The 21,828-nt window shown below is 48.2% G+C and overlaps 1 protein-coding gene across 10 annotated transcripts in view; it reads right to left on the bottom strand.

Annotated features, from left to right (window-relative positions):
• Positions 1 to 21,828, bottom strand: part of SGSM2 (small G protein signaling modulator 2) — a 146,853-nt gene that overhangs the window by 113,423 nt on the left and 11,602 nt on the right. For 7 of the 10 annotated variants that reach the window (XM_084822876.1, XM_084822881.1, XM_084822875.1 and 4 more), the window contains exon 2: positions 12,573 to 12,648. In XM_084822876.1, coding sequence (XP_084679002.1) covers positions 12,573 to 12,648 — 76 coding nt within the window. Of the gene's footprint in view, positions 1 to 12,572; positions 12,649 to 21,828 lie in introns of those variants that run through there. The other 3 variants (XM_084822884.1, XM_084822885.1, XM_084822883.1) reach the window with 2 other exon arrangements.

Below are 21,828 nucleotides of genomic sequence, written 5' to 3'. Positions count from 1 at the left end.
CCCTTAAGGTCACAAGAGTGTGTATCTATCGCTACCACAGGACGTAGCGATGGCCACCCATTTGGACGGCTTTAAAAGGGGGTTGGAGAAACCCCTGGAGGAGAAGGCTATCAACGTCTACTAGTCCTGATAGCTATGTGCTACCTCCAGTACCAGAGGCAGTGAGCCTATGTGCACCAGTTGCTGGGGAACATGGGCGGGAGGGTTCTGTTACGCTCATGCCCTGCTTGTGGGTTCCTGGTTGACAGCTGGTTGGCTGCTATGTGAACAGAATGCTGGACTAGATGGACCCTTGGCCTGATCCAGCAGGGTTCTTCTGATGTTCTGAAGTATTTCTTCACATAGCTCATAGTTAGCTATGGAATTCACTACCACAGGTTGTAGTGATGGCCACCAATATGGGTGGATTTAAAAGGGGGTTACACAAATTCCTGGAAGAGAAGGCTGTCAATGCCTCTACTAGTCAGAGGCAGCATGCCTACATAACCAGTTGCTGGGGAACATAGGCGGGAGGGTGCTGTTGCACTCCCGTCCTGCTTGTGGTTTCCCGGTCGACAGCTGGTTGGCTGCTGTGCGAACAGAATGCTGGACTAGATGGGCCCCAGGTCTGATCCAGCAGGGCTCTTCTTCTGTTTTTCCCTGGTGCCAGCCCAGGTATTCCCGCTCGTGTTCACCCACTATTGTCAAAGACTTGGAGTTCAATATAGCACCAGGGACCCTCAAGGAAGAGCCAGCGTCAAGGGTAGGCATGTCTGGGCTCTTGCAAAGGGCCCACACTCTCGTGGTCCCCCTCCTCCTCGCTATTGCAACCTGCTTGATCACCTGCCTCTCATCTGGCCGAGATAGTGGCGGTGCCGAGGAGGAGCAGCAGCAGATGCCACGGCCCGTTTGCTGCCTGGCTCTGTGCCTGTCAAGCACATAAGCGGAAGAAAAGATGGGAGAGAGGAGCAGGAAGGGCAAGAGCGGCTGGCGACAGTGGCGGTGAGCACCAGCGTGCAGCAGTGGCGAGAGCGTTGGACCGGGAGATCCGGGTTCTAGTCCCCACTCGGCCATGGAAGCTCACTGGGTGACTTTGGGCCACTCACAGACTCTCAGCCCAACCTACCTCACAGGGTCGTTGTGAGGATAAAATGGAGAAGAGGAGGAGGATGTAAGCTGCCTCCGTTTCCTTGCAAGAGGAAAAAAGGCAGGATTTAAATGCAATAAATAAATACATAAATACATAAAGGTGGACTCACTGAGGGAGGGGGCCCATTGAGGCTGCCTTGCCCAAGGGCCCTCCAAAACCTGGAGACGACACTGCCCGAGGATTTTGTCTGGCCAAAGTTAACTGATTGGATTCACACCTCCCAGACGAACATCCAGATATCCTTCAGAACATGCACCTCTCCAAGTTCTTCTTCTCAAATTCTGCACTCATTTGGCCGACACAGCTCTGCATCCCTTTCACCCACCCAAGATTCCCCAGGCCTCAAAATCACCGTCGCCCGTATCATGTTTATGGGTTCCTGAAAAGAATCGCCCTGAAGCTCCAACTACTGTGAGCCCTCAGTGGGCTTATGAGGTGCAGAGGCAACTTTAGGAAGATATAGTTATTAAAAGGAAGTGTCCGTTACGCAGGGGAAAGCTTCCAAACTCAAAAAATAAAAACTGTTCTTACTGAACTTATATACTAACAGTCCACAGGCATCAAACACACAGAGACATTTGAACTTGGCAAAAGAGGGTTGTAGAAGTTTCTGCTGGTTACAAAGAAGTTTCTGGCATTCTAGTCTCTTCTTTGTAACCCCACCTGGAAATGGGTCAGGGACGCCCTGGATAAAAGACTAGCTGTGGCCCTGTGGATTAGTAATCAGACATGAAACATTGCTTGCATCCTACTGCAGGTATCTGGAACAGGTACAGAAACTCCAGTTTGAGCATCAATGCCCTATTGCGTTACTGTTCTAGGCAGACTGGGAAGGTTTTGTTCCTAACAAGTTTCCCATCCCTGCCAATGCTGGACCAAAACAGAAAAATGAGAGAGAGAGAGACAGACAGACAGACAGACAGAATTATTATTAAGTGAATACACTCAGTACAGGGTGAGAAACTGGTACCTCGAATCTCAAGCATATGAACAGCATCCACAGAGAATGCGACAGAGGAGCCGTTTTCAATCTGATTAAAATTCTAAATTTTACAAAAAGGCCTTTGAAAGAAGCTGGGGGATTAGAGCAGAGAGGAGGAGGAAGAAAATCAATACAATCCAAGCAGGCTTTGTGCAATCGTCTAAGACTCTGGTTCTTAAAACTCTCTTTATCATTTAACTTGAAAATTGCTGGGCATCTCTGCAGACCACTTCAACAACTTTTTTTTTTTCAATTTACAAATCAAGCCATATATATAACTCATATTTTAATACCCTTTTCTATATAGCTTCAGCATTGTCATCGCTGTGAAAATCATGGTCCTTGGGCCAGGCTGCCGAGAAGGACCCCTTTGTTAAATTTGTAGGGGGTGGGAGGAATAGCGGATGGCACCAGTGTCATATTAAGAAAACCATGAGCCCTAAGTCAGTGCCCTCTTTGTTTGAAAGTCCAGCCCCGGTCAAGGGTGCCTCAATATCCCTTTGTCAGAAAAAATTTAAAAAGTCAAGTCCAGGGTCAAAGGCAGGTATTCTTGACTGTTCCATAACCTTGCTGCAGGGCTCCTGAATGATGCTTATCAAACCACAGTTTGAGAACCTCTAGACTGAGATGAGGTCTAAGACAATGAAAGATCAGGCAGGAGGGAGACGTGGTTTTGAGGGTTTAGGGATTTGCATGGGGGGGGGGAGAGAGAGAGAGGGAGAAAGGGAGGGAGGGAAGGGGGGGTCAGCCAATTCTCCTCTTAGTCAGATATTATTTATGTATTATGTGATTTTAACCCACCTTCCCAAAGAGTGCCCAAAGCTACAAACAAGCATAAGAAAAACAAGATCAGAATATCATCATTTTTTCTAAAAAGAAACATAATTACAAAGCACATTAGTCATATCTTACCCTAAAAAAACCCTCTCTGATATGAAATGAGCCAAACGAAGGGAGAGGAAATGCTGCCAGTTAAAGGCCTGAAGGACGCTGAGGCTCTAATTGAAAAACACCAGACCAGCAGCAGACAGCTTCAAGAACCAAGAATGCAGTTGGTTCTATCTCAAGGGTGTCCAATAGCAGCTACGTTAAGATGCCAGATCCTTGCGAGTCTTCCGGACAGTAAAAACAACCACATGTCTTGTAGCACCATAAAAGATGATGTGATTCCTTGTGGCTTCAGGGACCACAGATGCTTCTGATGAGGTGGGCGTTGTTGCCTAATCTAACAGTGGCCAACAGAGGTGTCTAAGAACATAAGCAGAGCCCTGCTGGATCAGATCAAGGGTCCATCTAGTCCAGCATCCAGTTCACACGGTGGCTGATCAGCTGCAGGGCATGAGCGCAACAGCACGCTCCCGCCCAAGTTCCCCAGCAACTGGTGCACATAGGCATACTGACTCTGATCCTGGAGGTAGCACAGAGCCATCAGGACTAGTAGCCATTGATAGCCTTCTCCTCCAGGCATTTATCTAACCCCCTTTTAAAGCCATCCAAATGGGTGGCCATCACTATGTCTTCTAGAAGTGAATTCCATAGTTTAACTCTGCGCAGGGAAGATAGCATATCTAGGAAGCCCAAAAGCGGGACATGAGACCGACAGCTGTCCTCTAACACTGCTCCACACTGGCACCCTTCCCCAACTTGGTGCCTCCCGATGTTTTGGGCCTCAGTTCCCATCAGCCCCAGCTAGCATGGCTAATGGTCAGAAATGCTGGGAGTTGTATTCCAAAACATCTGCAGGGCACCAGGTTGGGGAAATGGTGCTCAGGAGGCCTGTGATCCTTGAGGTAGTATATATAACCATGAGGACTAGTAGCTGTTGATAGCCTCCTCCTCCGTGGATTTGTCTAATCCCCGTTTAAAGCCATCCAAGTTGGTGGCCATCACCTCAGCTTGCAGTCGCCAGTTCCATAGATCAGCTACGCACTGTGCCAGGGATCTTCGAGCTCAGGATTTCTTGCACTGAAGAGAGAGGGTCAGACTAGATGGCCTCTGAACCCCCTTCCAACTCTAGGTTTTCACAAAATGCAGCTGCACCACAGGTGTGTCAAAGGGCAAACAGAGGCTACCCAGGAAGCCCGTGAAAGAGTATGTGGGGGGAAGCAATCCCCACTGATTGGCAAACAGGTTTGCAATTGCCAGGAAGTCAGGAAAGCAGAAATCAGTTAGTACAAAGTACGGTGCTTGCAGCGAATGAGTCATGCTCGAGAGGGGTGGCTTTCTAAAATAGAAAGGGAACAAGCTTCGCAATGAACCCAATGGGAGCAAAAGCAAGCTATATATACACACATCTCTCTCCACAAGCCAAGGCTGTGGAAAATGCCATCCTTCGAAACCTGGTGGCTCTTATTTCAATTAGCCAAGGTGCGACCACAACACCCAATCTCACCTCCATCATTTAAAGACGGTAATTACAGGCACCCCCCTCGTCTTTCAGGCTCAGGGGGGGGATGCTTTCCAAAAACTAATTACGACCAGCTAGCACCAGCAAAGCCAGCTAACCGAAGAGTTAGCTCTTTAGACAGAGTGCATTATAATAACACAAAATTCATGGCAAGCGGAAGCAAGACTCATGCCCTGGTCTCCTCTCGTCTAGACTACTGTAATGCGCTCTATGTGGGGTTACCCTTGAAGACGGTTCGGAAGCTGCAGCTGGTGCAGAACGCGGCAGCTCGCCCGATTAAAGGCAGCCACCAGAGTGATTACATCACTCCGGTGCTGAAGGAGTTGCACTGGCTACCACTTGTTTTCTGGGCCAAATTCGAGGTGTTGGTTTTGACCTTTAATACCCTATACAGGTCCGGCCCAGCCTATCTCAAGGAGCGCCTCCAGCAACACCAGACAGGCTGCTCAACAAGATCGGCCTCAGATGGCCTTCTCTCCGTCCTATCAGCCAGGACAGTTAGGCTGGTGAGGGTGAGGATGAGGGAGAGGGCCTCCTTTGTGGTGGCCCCCACTCTGTGGAACACCCTCCCTAGGGAACTCCGCCATGCCCCTGCTTTAATGAGCTTCCGCCACGCATTGAAAACGTGGTTGTTCAGGCAGGCATTTGGGGTGGGTTAGGGTATTTTTAGAAATACGATGTTTTAATGTGTAATTCTTACTGTTTTAAACTGGTTGTACTGTTATACATAGCCCAGAGCGGCTGGGTGACCACCAGATGGGTGATTAAGAAATTAAATAAATAAATAAGCAAGCAAGCAAGCAAGCAAAGTAATACCGGGTCTGACGTAGCTTCTGGATTAACCAGCAACGGATCAGCCACAGGTGTGGATTCTTTTATCCACTCACTTGGCAAGATAGAAAACACAGAAACTTGACACACAGAGAGGCAGTGTGGTGTAGTGGATAGAGCACAGGAACAAACCTCAGGCCTGTGGGCCAAAACCAGCCCTCCGGGGTTCTCCAAAAGGCCACACTCCCTTTCTCTCCACCACCGCTTGTGCGTTCATTTCCCAGATTTGTATACTTTTCCCCCCACTCTAAAAAGTTGGAATTCTTCTCCTAAGTCTTGGTTATTTAGAGATTTATGCTAAAATAGGGTGGTGTTTTAGCACCACCCCTTTTTCCCTTTGGTTTCACCCTCTTTTGTTTTCAGCCCTGCCCAACCACTGGAGTTGAACCCTTGGGCTGAAACAGGCATGACACCTCTGGGCTAGAGTGTTAAGAGCAGGGGGTCTGGATTCAAATCCCCACTGAGCCATGACGTTTCCAGGGGTCCTTAGGCCAGCCTCCACCTCCCTCCTTAACCCCTCTCCGGATTCTTTGCACTTGACCCTGGACTTGGGGAGGGGTCCCTGGTGTTTGTTGATTGATATCTCTCATTTTTAGCAGCAGGATGGACAGATACAGTTGGGGTGCTCCTGTGCCAATGGTGTGGAGTGGGAAGTGCAGGAAGAATCTAGTTCCTGGTCTCCTCTCTTCCTCTTTAGTCCTCAGGCAAGGAAGAACGATGCTCCACTTTCACCCCTCCTTTGCCACCTTTCCTCCCCGAATCTGTCCTCCACTTCTTCCCATTCAGTCGACCAAACAGCCTGGTTCCACCTGTACCACCTTTCTCTTAAGGCCCGGCAGAAGGCCCTTCTTGGGGCCAGACGGCATACCCCAGTGACATCATCCCAGGCCGCCATCAGCTGCTGTTGGACAACACAAGATCCTGCTTGGGAGAGGACCAGGGCTGTAGGCAAGTCTGTGTCACAGGAAGAAAGATTTCCCCTCCTTCCTTCCTCCAATTTGACCATGAGGGAACTGGATGGGTGGTTTCTCTATCAAAAGATGGGCTTTTGCAGGGGTACTCACCAGAGAGGAGAGTGCTGCTCGCCACTGGTGAGCGGGAAAGTAAATCTATGGAACCCTGTCCATAAACCATGCTGGGAATTCATACTAGGAACCTGTTGTGATTCAGTGCTGCAGAAGAAACACTATAAAAGTGCTGTTCTGGAGCAAATACCCAATAGATATGGCAAAAACAAAAACCCTGGATAACACAAAAAGCTCTAACTGATCCGATATTTATTGCTAGCCTTCTGAAACGTGCTTAACGCAAGGAATTTTTAGCTCTAGCCATTAGAGGCCAATGTTTTATACATCCAAATACTTCCTAAGGTCAGTTACCACAGGCAAAGCCCGAAGACTGTTTGACACGGACCTCTACAAACAGGATGGAGATCAGGTTGTTGCAGCTGTATTGATCTCCATCCATGGGAAGCACTGCACCACTTATTATCAAGGCTGCGTATCGACCACAGTTCCCTGTAAGCGCGTGGAAAGTGATGCTGCACACAGAATCCAACGTCATTTGAATCTTAGGTTTAATTAAAAACAAAAAATAAGCAGGCACCTGGCAGGATGGATTGATTTAAAACCAGACTTCCCTAACCTGGTGCCCCCCAGATGTGTTGGACTACAACTCCCACCATTCCCAGCCAGCATGGCCACAGGCTGGGGATGGTGGGAGTTGTAGTCCAACACATCTGGAGGGCACCAGGTTAGGGAAGATTGCTTTATATCAAGGCAATTAAAAACACGCACACTATAAAATCACTACAAGGTGCAGGTGGGGGGGAGGGAGAACCAATTTGTTTGCAGCTAGGCAAAGCCACTAAAATCCCTGGTTTTAATCAAGTTTCCCACTTGGTTATATACAGGTGCCTGCCCCAAGGACCTTGCAATCTAAAATGCAACACAGAGGAAAGAGAGGACAAGGAGGCAGAGGTAAATGGGGGAAAGAATATGTAATTATTTCAGTTCCACATGCTTAGGCAGTCACGTAGCAGGCCTGCAGGGACGTCAGCATTTCTTTATTAATAAGATCATCTGCCAACCCCCTCAGAAATCCCTGTTCCCTCTGAGCAGTGGAGGCTGGGGGCTCCGATGTCACTGGGGTGGTGAATCCACTCCGGGTTTCAGTCAGGACTCTAAAGGAGCTCTCCGAGGTACTTGCAAAAAAATTTGGCCTGAGGATGGGGTGGTGAAGTCATGAGGGGGGAGGTTATTTCAGCTGGGGATATAGGGACAAAGGGGTCGTGTCAAAGGTGATTTGGGGGGAGGGACTGGAAAAGAAAGAGGGACAGAGACACACACAGAGAGAGAGAGAGAGAGAGAGAGAAATGGTACCAAATAGATATTCTGGGAGGCAGTTCTTCACATAAAGGGTAGCAAAGGAGAAAGTTTCTGAGTGATATGAGGGAGTCATCTCTGCTTCCTCTTTGGATATCTCTATGGATCTCCGGTTATGCCTTACGCAGCAAAAACTTTTGTTTCAGGCATACTGGACGCCACAACCTCTCTTTAATAAAGGGGCCTAAAGGGGCCTTTGTTTCGGGCCTATTGGACGCCACAACGTCTCTTTAATAAAAATCTGTCAAACTTGGCTAAATGTTGGAGGTGTAATGCTGTGAATGCTTCTCTTATTCACATGTTTTGGAAATGCCCAATAGTTGCCTCCTTTTGGGAGGAAGTTATCATACGGATAAACTTTGTATTGGAAAGCTCTTTAATACTTGCTGATGTAAATGTTCTCTTAAATTAAAGGTAAAAGTAAAGGTGTCCCCAACCAGTCATGTCCAAGAATGTAACACATGGTCAGTGTAAATGGATCTCGCGCGCCCTTTTGGTTCACTGATAATACAATATTAGAAGGTTAAAAGCTCACTGCCTATAATGCAATGGATTGAAGACTTAAAAATGCTAGCAACATTTGAAAGGGTGGTATACAGGCATGACTTGCAAATGGACTTATATTTGGAGATCTGGTCTGCTTTTACTGAACTTTATGTATAATCTATTATTTTTCTCTTTTTTCTCTCTAGAATATTATAATATTTAAAACTGAGGATTTTGGGATATGTTGTTACATTTTTAATTTTTTGGTTTTGTTATGCTGTTTGTTTTGTTAAAACTCATAATAAAAAATTATTTTAAAAAATCTCTGCTTGCTCTTCCATTTTACCTATTCCATCACTTTGCTTCACGCAAATTGCTTGCACAGAACCATCCTTTGCCCATCTGGATTGCAAGTCTGTCACCTCAATTCTGATCTGGCTGTGACTTCTGCCTCCCCTCCCGATGGCTGCCGGTGGTTCAGCTCTGGCAACGTAAGGCCAATCGAAGTCTTGCGTGGTCCCAGCCAAGAGTAGGGTTGTACGAGAAAGTTGTTTCAGTTCATTTTTGAGCAGATTTACCCAATTCACACCTCCCAGCCCCAAACATGTACTCGAACGCTATCCGAGGCCCAAGTCCGTACATCTCTGAACTTCGGTTGCAATTCGCAAACCGAAAAAATGTGTTTGACAAGGGCACATTTGAAAAATATGCATGAAAACAGCCATACTTTCGAAAAACGCACACAAAGACGCTTCGATCAATGGGAGAAAAGCACGTACGTTCCAGAAATGTGCACAACTGATGGGTGCTTTGGGGAAAATGCAGATGAAAACGCTTGAATTTCCAGGCAAACAGAAAAAACAAACACAAACCTGATTTGGCCACATTTACAACTCGCAGAACCTCACGATTCACACATCCCTGGCAGAGAATGCTTTGGATGCTCTACTGTCAGCAACTTTTCTTCTGGTGTGGATTCCAGTGACGGATACCTCCCCGATGGACTAAACTGGAAGCCTTATTGGTTTATCAGGAGGCTTATTGGCAGCAACCCTGTTCTCGGGGGACCCACCTGCAATGCAACCATTTCTTCCTGACTGTAAGAGCAATATGACAATGGAACCAATTACCTGGGGAGGTGGTGGGCTCTCCCACACTGGAGGCCTTCAAGACGAGGCTGGACAGCCATTTGTCAGGGTTCCTGACAAAACTTCCTGACTGTAAGAGCAATACAACAATGGAACCAATTACCTGGGGAGGTGGTGGGCTCTCCCACACTGGAGGCCTTCAAGACGAGGCTGGACAGCCATTTGTCAGGGTTCCTGACAAAACTTCCTGACTGTAAGAGCAATACAACAATGGAACCAATTACCTGGGGAGGTGGTGGGCTCTCCCACACTAGAGGCCTTCAAGACGAGGCTGGACAGCCATCTGTCAGGGATGCTCTGACTTGGATTCCTGCATTGAGCAGGGGGTTGGACTCGATGGCCTTGTAGGCCCCTTCCAGCCCTACTATTCTATGATTCTATGATTCTTCCAGCTGGGATACACCACTGCCCATCAATGTCCTGGCATCAGCAACAATGCTCTCATCAGTAAACTGTTACCCGCAGTGGAGGCAATAACTCTGAAACCAGCCTTCCTGCCAGTAAAGAGGCCTAGCGAGGCTCTCTTTTCATTTTCTTAAAAGATGAATCAAACAACAGGCACTACCTTGGACCAGCAGGCGTCAATCAAATCTAACAGCACTCAACTGCACATGGCAGCAATCCTAAAATGATCAACTCAACACTTGAGTGGGAGGAACGTACCAACCGAGGGAATATAAGACACACAAAAAGCCACTTTACATGGAGGCAGGCCTATATAAGCTCAGCCCTGCCTCCCAAGGTACCTTCAAATGATGGCATTAGCTGCCTGATTCATCTAAGCTAAATATCATCAGCTAAATTCACAGTGACAATGGAGGCGATCAGCACTGCTGTGAGATAAGTCTGTGCCAGCTTTACTCATCTTGGTGTCCTCCAGATGTTCTAGCAACTCCATCATTCCTGGGCTGTAGGAGGCAGTTATTCGACTAAGGGCTATTTAAGGGGGAGTTGCACAGCAAGCATGCAGCCATGCCAGCTGGGGATGATGGATGTTGCAATCCAACACACCTCAAGGGCCCAAGGTTGGGGGAAGCCTGGTCTATGCTAAAGATCAAAGGTTATCTAAAATACCAAATGTAAAAGATATGGATAGCTAAGACACGGCTTTTCACACGAATGGCCCAAATCAACATCTCTTATAAAAACAAAAGAGACCTGTCAAAAAAAGGAATAAATGAGCTTACGAAGAACTGGGCACCATTCACTGATTTTTTTAAACTTAAATTTCTTAATGCTGAGTCCATACTTACATTTTAAGACTAATTAGGTTGTTAGTGTACCAATAGTTGACTTAAAGCCAGGGTGGGGGACCTGTAGCCCGCCAAGATGATGTTGGACAACAAATCCCATCACCCATGATCACACTCTGCACTGATGGTTCGCCATTCACACTATATGGAGGGGGCACAGATTACATACTCCTGAATCAGGCTGTCAATGATATTTTGTACATATTGTATAAGACTGAGTTATGCCTACCTTAAGATTTTGTCACTTTCATCCTCTCCTTTTGCAATTAACACACTCCGGGAAACAAGGCTTCACGACTAGCTTCTTTACAAATGCAGATTCTAGGAAACTCTCAGACTGCATAGAACCAGCTAATCCACACATCTATGCATATCAATAGAGGAATCAAAGTGGAATTTAGGGAAGTAGCCAGGAGTCTGGGCTCGGCCAGCAGACTTGCTTCGCAGGGATGCTCTCCCTTAGGGTGGCTCCCTCCTACGTTGGCTTCCATGAGTGGCCAGCGTCTGAGCCCTGACCCTAACGTTTCCTGCTTTGCTCTGCGATGGACCCTAGCATCCCACAAGTCATGCCCCTCACTCTCCTCCTCCTCCAAAGCTCGAGTTCTCATGGTGGAGGAATGGGGGAGCCGTTCAGCCTGGGCCATCTGCGTGTCAAGGTCTTGGGAAGGAAGTCTCGCTGTACCTGGGCCCACTAGGGAGGGTGCCTCCCTCTGTTCTTGGTGTTCCCACTCTGATTCCGAATCCGAGTTGCCAGACATCTCCACACGCACAGATTCATTCCTGACAGTTTTCTATGAATTGTAAGCACCTTCTGTTGATTTTTTTATTATGCCATTTACATCAAGCTATTGTGCTTCGTATATGGATGTGAATCTCTTTTACATTAGTCGTGTTTAGAAATCATGATTACCAGAGACTGAATGTGGGTGCTTCTGAAGGCTCAGTGGTAGAACACACATGCTTTTACGAGACAGCGCTGCAACCAGCAATATGGAAACCACAGTGGACAACATTGCAGGGTTGTCATTTTTGCTTCTGCCTTCTCCCTTTTTTTGAATGATCACGAAGCTGCAGCGAAAGTCCTAGTTTTCTACACTGGTCTGGTTCAGATGAAACAGGAAACTATGCTTTCTTGCTACATTAGAGAGCAATGCCAAACATTGGACTCGCACATTCCACCCTCTCTCCCCTCCTCTTTCATAGCCACGAGGCAGAGATCAGAAGCTTTCACTTCCAAAGTTAAACAAACCACGGTTCCCTTTGATATCCCAGTTCAAGGAAATGTGGTTTGTTTAAACTATGGTTAGAGAGAACAAGTCAGGATAAAACCTTCATTTCAGATCATGATATGTTCTCTCTAGCCATCGTTTAAACAAACCACGGTTTCCCCCCAGTTTGGATGTTACAGGAACTATGGTTTCGTTTAATGCTGGAAGTTAAAACTTGCTATTTCCTTCTCGCAGCTGCAAAAAAGGAGAAGATGGGAGGGTGGAGAGTGCAAGCACAAGACTCAATGAAGCTCATTCATGTGCCCAGAAAGAAACATGGACTCTCATTAGGTTTTCTATCAGCAGCTGTGAATGTTACCAAAATAGCCAGGAAATATGACCTGCAGACAAAAGAACTTTGTGTTGATGTATGCCACCAGCTCTCATTGCTGTGCCTTTAGCCACATCTCTGTCCTTCCCTTCCTTGCCATTGATCCAGCCTGTGCCATATTTCTCCCGCCACAAAAAAAACAAAAACCCATTTCCTGGCTGTCTGATTGCTACCATCAGAGCAAAGCATGCCGATGTGGCTATTTGCATCACGCATTCGGAACAGAGAACCTGATTTTCTTTTGGATAGATTTAAGCTCTTGTGGACACTGGCAGCAAACAGCATCTGCCCGATTAGAAAAATCATGATGGTGGAGCAGGACGGAATATCCGACAGGACGATTTGTCACTTACCACATAACGCAATGATGTGGCTGCTGTCTTCATGCACAAACTTCCTGGTGACGGCTTCTTCCATTATTTGCTTTACCTGAAATGAAAAATAAAGAAGTTTGTGGGTGGAAACTGGTACTCCACAAAGGGTAAAGTGATGCATGTTGGGGCAAAAAAATTTTCCCAGGTTCACGTATATGTTGATGAGATCTGAGCTAGCCGTGGCTGATCAACAAAGAGGTCTCGGGGTTGTGGTGGACAGCTTGATGAAAATGTCAACCCAGTGTGCAGCTGCTGTGAAAAAGGCAAATTCCATGTTAGGCATAATTAGGAAGGGAATTGAAAATAAAACTGCCGAGGTCATATTCCCCTTATACAAATCTATGGGTGCAACCACGCTTGAAATACTGTGTACAGTTCTGATTATTGCACCTAATAAAGGCTATTGTAGAGTTGGAAAAAGTGCAGAAAAAGGTAACTAAACTGATCAAGGGGCTGTTGCAACTCCCGTGTGAGAGGAGGTTACAAAATCTGGCACTGCTTAGCTTAGAGAAAAGGCGAGTGAAGGGAGACATGATACAGATCTACAAAAGTATGCATGGTGTGGAGAATGTCACTAGGGAGACATAGCAAAGGGCTGGATGTGCCTGATCTTGTCTGATCTCAGAAGCTATGCAGGGTCAGCCCTGGTTAGTACTTGGATGGGAGACCACCTGGAAATCAGGCTTCCTGCACTGAGCAGGGGGTTGGACTTGATGGTCTTGTAGGCCCCTTCCAGCCCTATGATTCTATGATTTCTCTCGCATAATACTAAAACCCAGTGGGGTCATCCCATGAAGCTGGGGGGGCAGGGACAGAAAAGCAGGAACACTTGAGCCTGCAACATTTTATTGCAGGCCCCACTTGCATCGGTCTGTTCAACAGGGATGCATATACAAGCGAGCTTCATTTCTGCTAGCAACCTAAGAGACTTTCCACACATTATGGAGCAGCCCACTCCACAGGAAGCCGAAGGCAAGCCTGGTTCTCCGAAAAGGGCAGGTTTTAATTAATTTTTAAAAATATTACACGATAAATGCTGGGGAAACGCGATGGCCCTGAACAGATGCCGGGATCCTGCAGCAACAATTGCACATTTGCTGTGCTGTAAGTGGGCTGCCAGATCCTTCCCAGCTTCAAGGGGGACAAGGCCGTTCCTGTACAGAAACGAACACCAACGCAACAGTTGGCAAGAGGGAGCAGCGAGCCTTCTCTTCCCTGGCGCAGCAAGAGCTCTGATGTGCAGCCAAAGAAAGCCACGCTGGGGTGAGGTAGAAACAGCAGCGGCACAAGGCCCAGAAGAAGCGGCCCAAAACAACTGGCTCACAGCATGAAACATGTAAGCCGACCAAGAGAGGCGACCACGGCCATGCGCGTGGCAGATATCGTTGGCTCCATTCCAACACAACATGGCGCAGGAAGAGAAACCGCATCGCCAAGAGGAAGGCAGACACCCGTCACCGATGTGCCCCAGACCTCCAGGTTATTCCGTCAGGGAGCTGGCTGTCACTGGAATCCACACCAGAGAAGCTGGGCTGGCCCGAGACATTCTGCTGCCTGAGGTGAAGAACAAGATGGCGCCCATTCCATGTACAAAATCCAACTCGACTAGCAGATGAATCTTGCTTCAATGCTAGGGATGGAGCATCTTCCACCACTGGACCTGAAGGCGGCTGTCTAGCTAGCTTAGGGAGCACAAGGCAAGCCATGCGGCCCACAGCTCTCTCCTCCGACAGTTTCCTGCCACCTCCCAGTATCTGCCGCCTGAAGCAACTGCCTCACTCTGCCTCGTGGTAGGGCCGGCCCTGCAGAGAAGATGCAGGCAGCGACGGGCCCAAAACACGGTTGCAGAGGAGTTTGAACGGACTCGCTTTGCCGGAGTTGAGCATGGGCAGCCATCATGTAGAGAGCCAGGAGTCCTGTCAGGGGTCAGAGCCAAGCCTAGGCTCGGTCAAGCAGGCCCAGAATCAGCACAGCTTGAGAGAAGCCATAACTCAGTGGCAGAGCCACTGCTTTGCAAGCAGGAGATCTCAGGTTCAAACCCCGTTATCTCCAGCTCAAAGGATCAGGTAGCAGCTAAAGGGAAAGGCATTTTTCAAGGCCCTGAACAGCCACTGCCAGTCAGTGCAGACAATACTGGGCTAGACGGAGAAATTAGCACGTGCAGATTTTATGCAGATTTGCGTCTTATGGGCCAGGGCCCCGAATCTTTTAAGTGCCTAGCAACACTCCTGAGGGAGAGCCAGGTTCAAATCCCTGCTCAGCCACAAACCTCAAGAGGGGAGCTTGGGGCAGTCACTACCTCTCAGCCTAACCCACCTCGGAGGGCTGTTGTGAGGATCAAACTGCAGAGGGGGGAACCATGCGTGCTGCCTGGAGGACCAGTGGAAAAGGCTGCAATCCTAGACCTGCTTACTCAGGAGCAAGCCCCATTGAACTCAGTGGGACTTACCTCTGAGTAGAAACATACCTGACTGCAGCAGGCGAGCTCCGTACGCATTGCTGGAAAAGAGGAAACGCACGACCAAGGAAGAGGATAAAATAGCTCTCCCTTCCTTAGGGAGCCCTTCCAAGAGAGGATTCTCCTCCGACAACCCTTCAAATGGGAGCATAAGGCCGTCCTAATTGGACCGCCAGCACTGCCACTCCGACCAAAATTGGAACCCCAGGCGATCTCCTCTCCAGGTTCTACCCAGGTCCAGATCTGCACAGATTCAGAGATGTAAATAACTCAAATGTGTCAAGGGTGGTGCAGCGGCCACAGCGTTGGGCTGGGAGCCAGGAGATCCGGGTTCTAGTCCCCACTCGGCCACGGAAGCTCACTGGGCGACTTTGGGCCAGTCACAGACTCTCGGCCCAACCCACTTCACAGGGTTGTTGTTGTGAGGATAAAATGGAGGAGGAGGAAGACGACGACGACGGCTACGTACGCCGCCTTGGGTTCCTTAAGGAGGAAAAACGGTGGGATAGAAATGTGATTGATAAATAAATAAGTAAGTAAGTAAGTAAGTAAGTACAGTTGCTGGAAGCTTCACATTGCCTGAGGGCGAAGCATCTGAACTCTGCCTTGCTTTCAGCAACGCAAGGGCCGTTTACCAATCAAACGTAAAAACACTCACTGGAGTGCTCTCCTGGACCACCTGCCTCACAGCCAGGCCACACCGATTCCGAAGGGGAGGGGGGATCCCACCAATCCAGCCCGCAAGCAGGAAGCATCCCTGAGCGGAAACTGGCCTGTGAGCAGCATTGCCGTGGCAACTCCTGAGCAAGCATGTTGAAGGACGGGCAGCCTTCCCTGCTGGCTGGAACGAGCCGTATTGACTTAACCGGCGCCACTCCTTATTTGCCTTGGCAGAAGAGCCACGAAGCATTGCCCTGGAATAATCGGGACCTCTGTGCGGCGGTGGAGAGCCGTGTCCGGAGGGGCGCGGGCAAAATGGGGAGAGGGGAGATAAAGGGCAGACGGTTACATCACGGGGCAAGACATTCTGAGGACTTTGCTACTAGATTTAAGTTACCTGTGGCTGAGAGCTTGGGAGGGCCTGAGGCCTTTCTGACCACCTCACCATCCTCCTTCTAGCCACCAGGTCAGGTGCTTTGGTCAATGCCTCTCCTCACACTGCCACTTTTAGGCTCTGGCCCACAACCCTCTGTGGGTGTATTGCGATGCTTCACCACTCTCTCTATTGCTGCCACCAATAACCCTTTTAGAATCATAGCACAGCAGGGTTGGAAGGGGCCTGTAAGACCATCAAGTCCAACCCCCTGCCCAATGCAGGAATCCAAGTCAGAGCATCCCTGACAGATGGCTGTCCAGCTTCACAGACCCACAGAATTACAGAATCATAGCACAGTAGGGTTGGACGGGGCTTGTAAGACCATCAAGTCCAACCCCCTGCCCAATGCAGGAATCCAAGTCAGAGCATCCCTGACAGATGGCTGTCCAGCTTCATAGACCCATAGAATTATAGAATCATAGCACAGTGGGGTTGGAAGGTGCCTGTAAGACCATCAAGTCCAACCCCCTGCCCAATGCAGGAATCCAAGTCAGAGCATCCCTGACAGATGGCTGTCCAGCTTCATAGACCCATAGAATTATAGAATCATAGCACAGTGGGGTTGGAAGGGGCCTGTAAGACCATCAAGTCCAACCCCCTGCCCAATGCAGGAATCCAAGTCAGAGCATCCCTGACAGATGGCTGTCCAGCTTCATAGACCCATAGAATTATAGAATCATAGCACAGCAGGGTTGGAAGGGGCCTGTAAGACCATCAAGTCCAACCCCCTGCCCAATGCAGGAATCCAAGTCAGAGCATCCCTGACAGATGGCTGTCCAGCTTCACAGACCCACAGAATTACAGAATCATAGCACAGTAGGGTTGGACGGGGCTTGTAAGACCATCAAGTCCAACCCCCTGCCCAATGCAGGAATCCAAGTCAGAGCATCCCTGACAGATGGCTGTCCAGCTTCATAGACCCATAGAATTATAGAATCATAGCACAATGGGGTTGGAAGGTGCCTGTAAGACCATCAAGTCCAACCCCCTGCCCAATGCAGGAATCCAAGTCAGAGCATCCCTGACAGATGGCTGTCCAGCTTCATAGACCCATAGAATTATAGAATCATAGCACAGTGGGGTTGGAAGGGGCCTGTAAGACCATCAAGTCCAACCCCCTGCCCAATGCAGGAATCCAAGTCAGAGCATCCCTGACAGATGGCTGTCCAGCTTCATAGACCCATAGAATTACAGAATCATAGCACAGTAGAGTTGGAAGGGGCCTGTAAGACCATCAAGTCCAACCACCTGCCCAATGCAGGAATCCAAGTCAGAGCATCCCTGACAGATGGCTGTCCAGCTTCATAGACCCATAGAATTATAGAATCATAGCACAGTGGGGTTGGAAGGGGCCTGTAAGACCATCAAGTCCAACCCCCTGCCCAATGCAGGAATCCAAGTCAGAGCATCCCTGACAGATGGCTGTCCAGCTTCATAGACCCAAAGAATTATAGAATCATAGCACAGTGGGGTTGGAAGGGGCTTGTAAGACCATTAAGCCCAACCCCCTGCCCAATGCAGGAATCCACGTCAGAGCATCCCTGACAGATGGCTGTCCAGCTTCATAGACCCATAGAATTATAGAATCATAGCACAGTGGGGTTGGAAGGGGCCTGTAAGACCATTAAGCCCAACCCCCTGCCCAATGCAGGAATCCAAGTCAGAGCATCTCTGACAGATGGCTGTCCAGCCTCGTCTTGAATGCCTCCATGTGTGGGAGAGCCCACCACCTCCCTGGGTCATTAGTTCCACTGTCGTACTGCTCTAACAGTCAGGAAGTTTCTCCTGATGTTCAGCCGGAACCTGGCTTCCTGTCCCTTGAGCCCGTTATTCCGTGAGCTGCTTTTTTTCTTTTTGGTAGCGCAGACCAAGCATCCAGCACATGGGGGTTATTCCACGAAACCCTTCCTAATAACTAGAAAAGGAAACTGTCCTTTAAAATTGAAAACAAAGAAGGTTTATTTGGTACAACAGGATTGGAAATAGGAACTGGGTTGGGATGAGGAAAGGATATCAGGAATGATGATTAAAAATAAGGCAACACTATAAACTACACAATATAACTCTTGCTTCTAGCTCTGTGTTCAAAACACTCTCTCACACACTCTCTGACACACTCTCTATCCACAGACTATCTCACTAGATGTTCTCATTCTTATCTCCCAGTCTCATCTCAGACTTATCTAGCTGTATGTGCCTAATTACCTTCCTCCCAGACTTATCTGACTCTCTAAAAGCAATCACCCCACCTTTTTCTACACACGCCCTGATCCAATCACATCTGAATATTTTATTGATTTTACAGATAAAGGAGCAGAGCATAAGTGGAGGCAAACAGGCAGTCCCACAACACAGATCTCCAGAGAATTCGGGGACCTCCGTCCCAAAGGTTGTGCCCCTAATTTCAGCCAACTCTAGCCGGGAAGGAGATCGGTTGACAGGGATGGACCCAACTTTTTAACCTTATTTACAATACTTATATGCCACCCAGTAATGAAGGTTCTGTGGGCAGTTCACAACAATAAACAAAACCAGATACAGAGATAAAACCATAAGCATGAAATCCCAAATGGAATAAAAGCCGAGTAAAAACCAGCAACAGACAACGACCGTCCAGTAAGACTCTCAGGAACATCAAATATTGATTGCATTTATGTCCTGCCTTTTTTTCCTCCTTAAGGAACCCAAGGCAGCTTACACTCTCCTCCTCCTCTCCATTTAAGCCTCACAACAACAATCCTGTGAGGTAGGTGGGCTGAGAGTGTGTGACTGGCCCAAAGTCACCCAGTGAGCTTCCATGGCCGAGGGGGGACTAGAACCCGGATCTCCCGGCTCCCAGTCCAGCACTTGAGCCACTACAGCATACTGGCTCTCCACAGAACCCTCACCCCAACCCCAAAATCCAAAGGATCTAAAAAGCACGAAAAGGTTTGAAAATGGACAATCAAAAGATCTTCACCTGGTGCCAAAAGGACCACAATGTAGGTGCCAGAGCAAGCTTCCATGGAGAACGTATTCCACAACAAGAGTGCCGCCACTGAAAAGGCCCTTTCACTTACTGTCGCTTAACCTCATCTGCCCTCACTGGTCCTTCAATCCCAGTCACCGTGTCTGTTAATATAAATCAGGTACGACAGAGGTCAATCCAGGAACTCTGTGCATTCAAGTTCCAATTCTCTTTTCTACTGGGACCCCTTGCTGTGGGGTGGAAATCATGTGTCGTTCTAGCTGGGATAGGTCTAACAATCCTCCTTGTTCCAGGAAATCAGCTGAGTATGGGGAGACCAGTCCTATATCGTTGCGTGCGGTAGAGCTCCAATTTCCACTGCACTCTACCACTGAAGTCAACCCATCATTAAAGAGAAAGTACCTAGCTAGGTCTTTGGACTACCTACCACTTGACTGGATGTTTATGAATTTGGCTTATTTATATCCTGCCTTTCCTCCAAGGAGCTCAAGGCTGCTTATATGATCCTCCTCTCCATTTTATCCTCACAACAGCCCTGAGAGGTAGGTTAGGCACACAACAGCCCTGAGTCACCCAGTGAGCTTCATAGCAGCATGGGGACTAGAACCGGAGTCTCCTGAGTCCCAGTCCAATGCTCTAACCACTACACCACACTGTCTCCCAGAGTCTAGGTGGCCCCTTTGGCTCCCAATGCTTGAATTGTAGGTGGGCTGGAGGACAGCCACCCACCTCAGCTATTGTTTTCAGAAAGCTTGGGTAGGGTGAACCCTGATTGGCAAAAACTGGGGGAGAGGAGTCCGGGGTTGTGGGGTCGTGGCTTTCATGAAGTGCCTTTCACCTTTTCTCCCACAATTCTCCCCAGTACAAAAGATTATCCCCAGTACAAAACAGTGTTGCTCAATGGTTAGAGCACTGGATTAACGATCAGGGAGTTTCCCACATTTTTTTACAAAAATGAATGCGAGAACTCACAGCTCACCTTCCATATATTTTCAGAAATATAACTGTGACATCCTCCAGACACAGTCAGGAGTACGTCACAGGTGATTAGAACAAATACATAATGTTTAAGTCTGGAGGAAAGGGCGACATATCATTGCAAATCGGAAAAGCAAAAAAAAAAAAAGAAGAAAGTCTAGCAGTCTCCAAGACGGCACAAATACATCAGGCATTTTCCAGTCCGACAGCAACTGCAAACAACACGATATGCCAGGAGACCGGTGATGGATCTCCCAACACTTTGGTATCATCAGGGAAAGGCCATAGCTCAGTGACTGAGGACGTGCTTTGCATGCAGAAGGTGCCGGGTTCAACCCCTGGCGTCTCCAGCGAAAACTATCAAGTGGCAACTGATGGCAGAAAAACTCTTCCCCAGACTCTGGACAGCCACATCTCCAGTCCGAGGAGACAATAATGGTCTAGATGAGGAAAGAAACTGACTGGCTGAAAGGAACCTCCTACATCTCTCTGTTTTGACTAAATATAGACATTGGCGGTGGAGGCTGGTGGCTCCGATGTCAGTGGGGCGGTGAATCCGCTCTGGGTTTCAGCCAGAACCAGTCAGAACTCTAAAGGAACTCGCCAAGGTGCGGATATCCTGATGATATCAAAGCGTTGAGAGATCCTTCACCGGCCTCTTGGCATATTGTGCTGTTTGCAGTTGCTGTCGGACTGGAAAATGTGTGATATATTTGTGCCATCTTGGAGACTGCTGGACTTTCGTCGTCTTCTTCTTCTTCTTCTGCTTTCCAGTTTGCAATGATGTGCAGAGCACTTTGGAGAGCTCCTTGAGAGTTCTGATTCTGACTGAAACCTGGAGCGGATTTACCGCCCCACTGACATGGGAGCCACCAGCCTTCACTGGACATTGGGTATGCCTGTGCTAATTTGAGGAAGGAAATGGAGGGGGGATGGAGACATTTAACCCTCCCATATGATCTTGGCTGCCAATTTACATCATCTGCAGAGATCCTTCCCTGCGTGTACCTGTGTTTGGGGGATGTCAGGCTGATAGCAATCAGAGACAGGGCCTTTTCCTGTGGTGGCACCGAAATTATGGAAATCTCTCCATACACAGGTTCACCTGGTGCTGTCTTTTGTATCATTTAGCCACAATTCCTGTTCTCTCATGCTTTCAATAGAGCTAAGATCCTTAATGGCCTTTGTTGTTGATCTATCTGCTGGCCTGCTGAGTTGATCTTTGTGGGGAGGGGGGGTTGTTTTGTTTTGTTTTAAAATCCAATATACTAATAGCAAACTCATTCCCCACGCAACTATCTTTAGCTGGCCAAAACGGCATTGTGCACACACAAGAGGGAGGTATCAGCTCAGGGGAACCTCAAAGTTTGCTGAACATCAACAAACATTAGGGGAAAAAACCCAAGGGGAGGAAACTCCCAAAACAGCCCAGTGTGGACTGAGCACGCTCAGAAGCTATGGAATTCAGGCTGGCTGTTGGAGGGGGAATGAAATGGAGTCTCCTGGAAAAGGGCATACTGGCTGGTTGATCACCTAAGCGAGAGTATTCCATACTGCAACATTTCATTGCAGGCCCCACTTGCATTTTATTAATTACTTGTGTACGTTTGCTCAAGGATATTTGGTGGTGAAAAAATCCCATCAAGAAATCAGACCAGTTCTGTTTTCCAACAATGTTTTCCAAGTACTTATTTATTTATTGCATTTATATCCCGCCTTTTTTCCTCTTGCAAGG

Source organism: Heloderma suspectum, chromosome 16, assembly GCF_057233095.1.
Source record: "Heloderma suspectum isolate Gila_16-S chromosome 16, 16-S_ref, whole genome shotgun sequence".
NCBI lineage: Eukaryota > Metazoa > Chordata > Lepidosauria > Squamata > Helodermatidae > Heloderma > Heloderma suspectum.
This window is presented reverse-complemented; position numbering and strand designations above follow the sequence as displayed.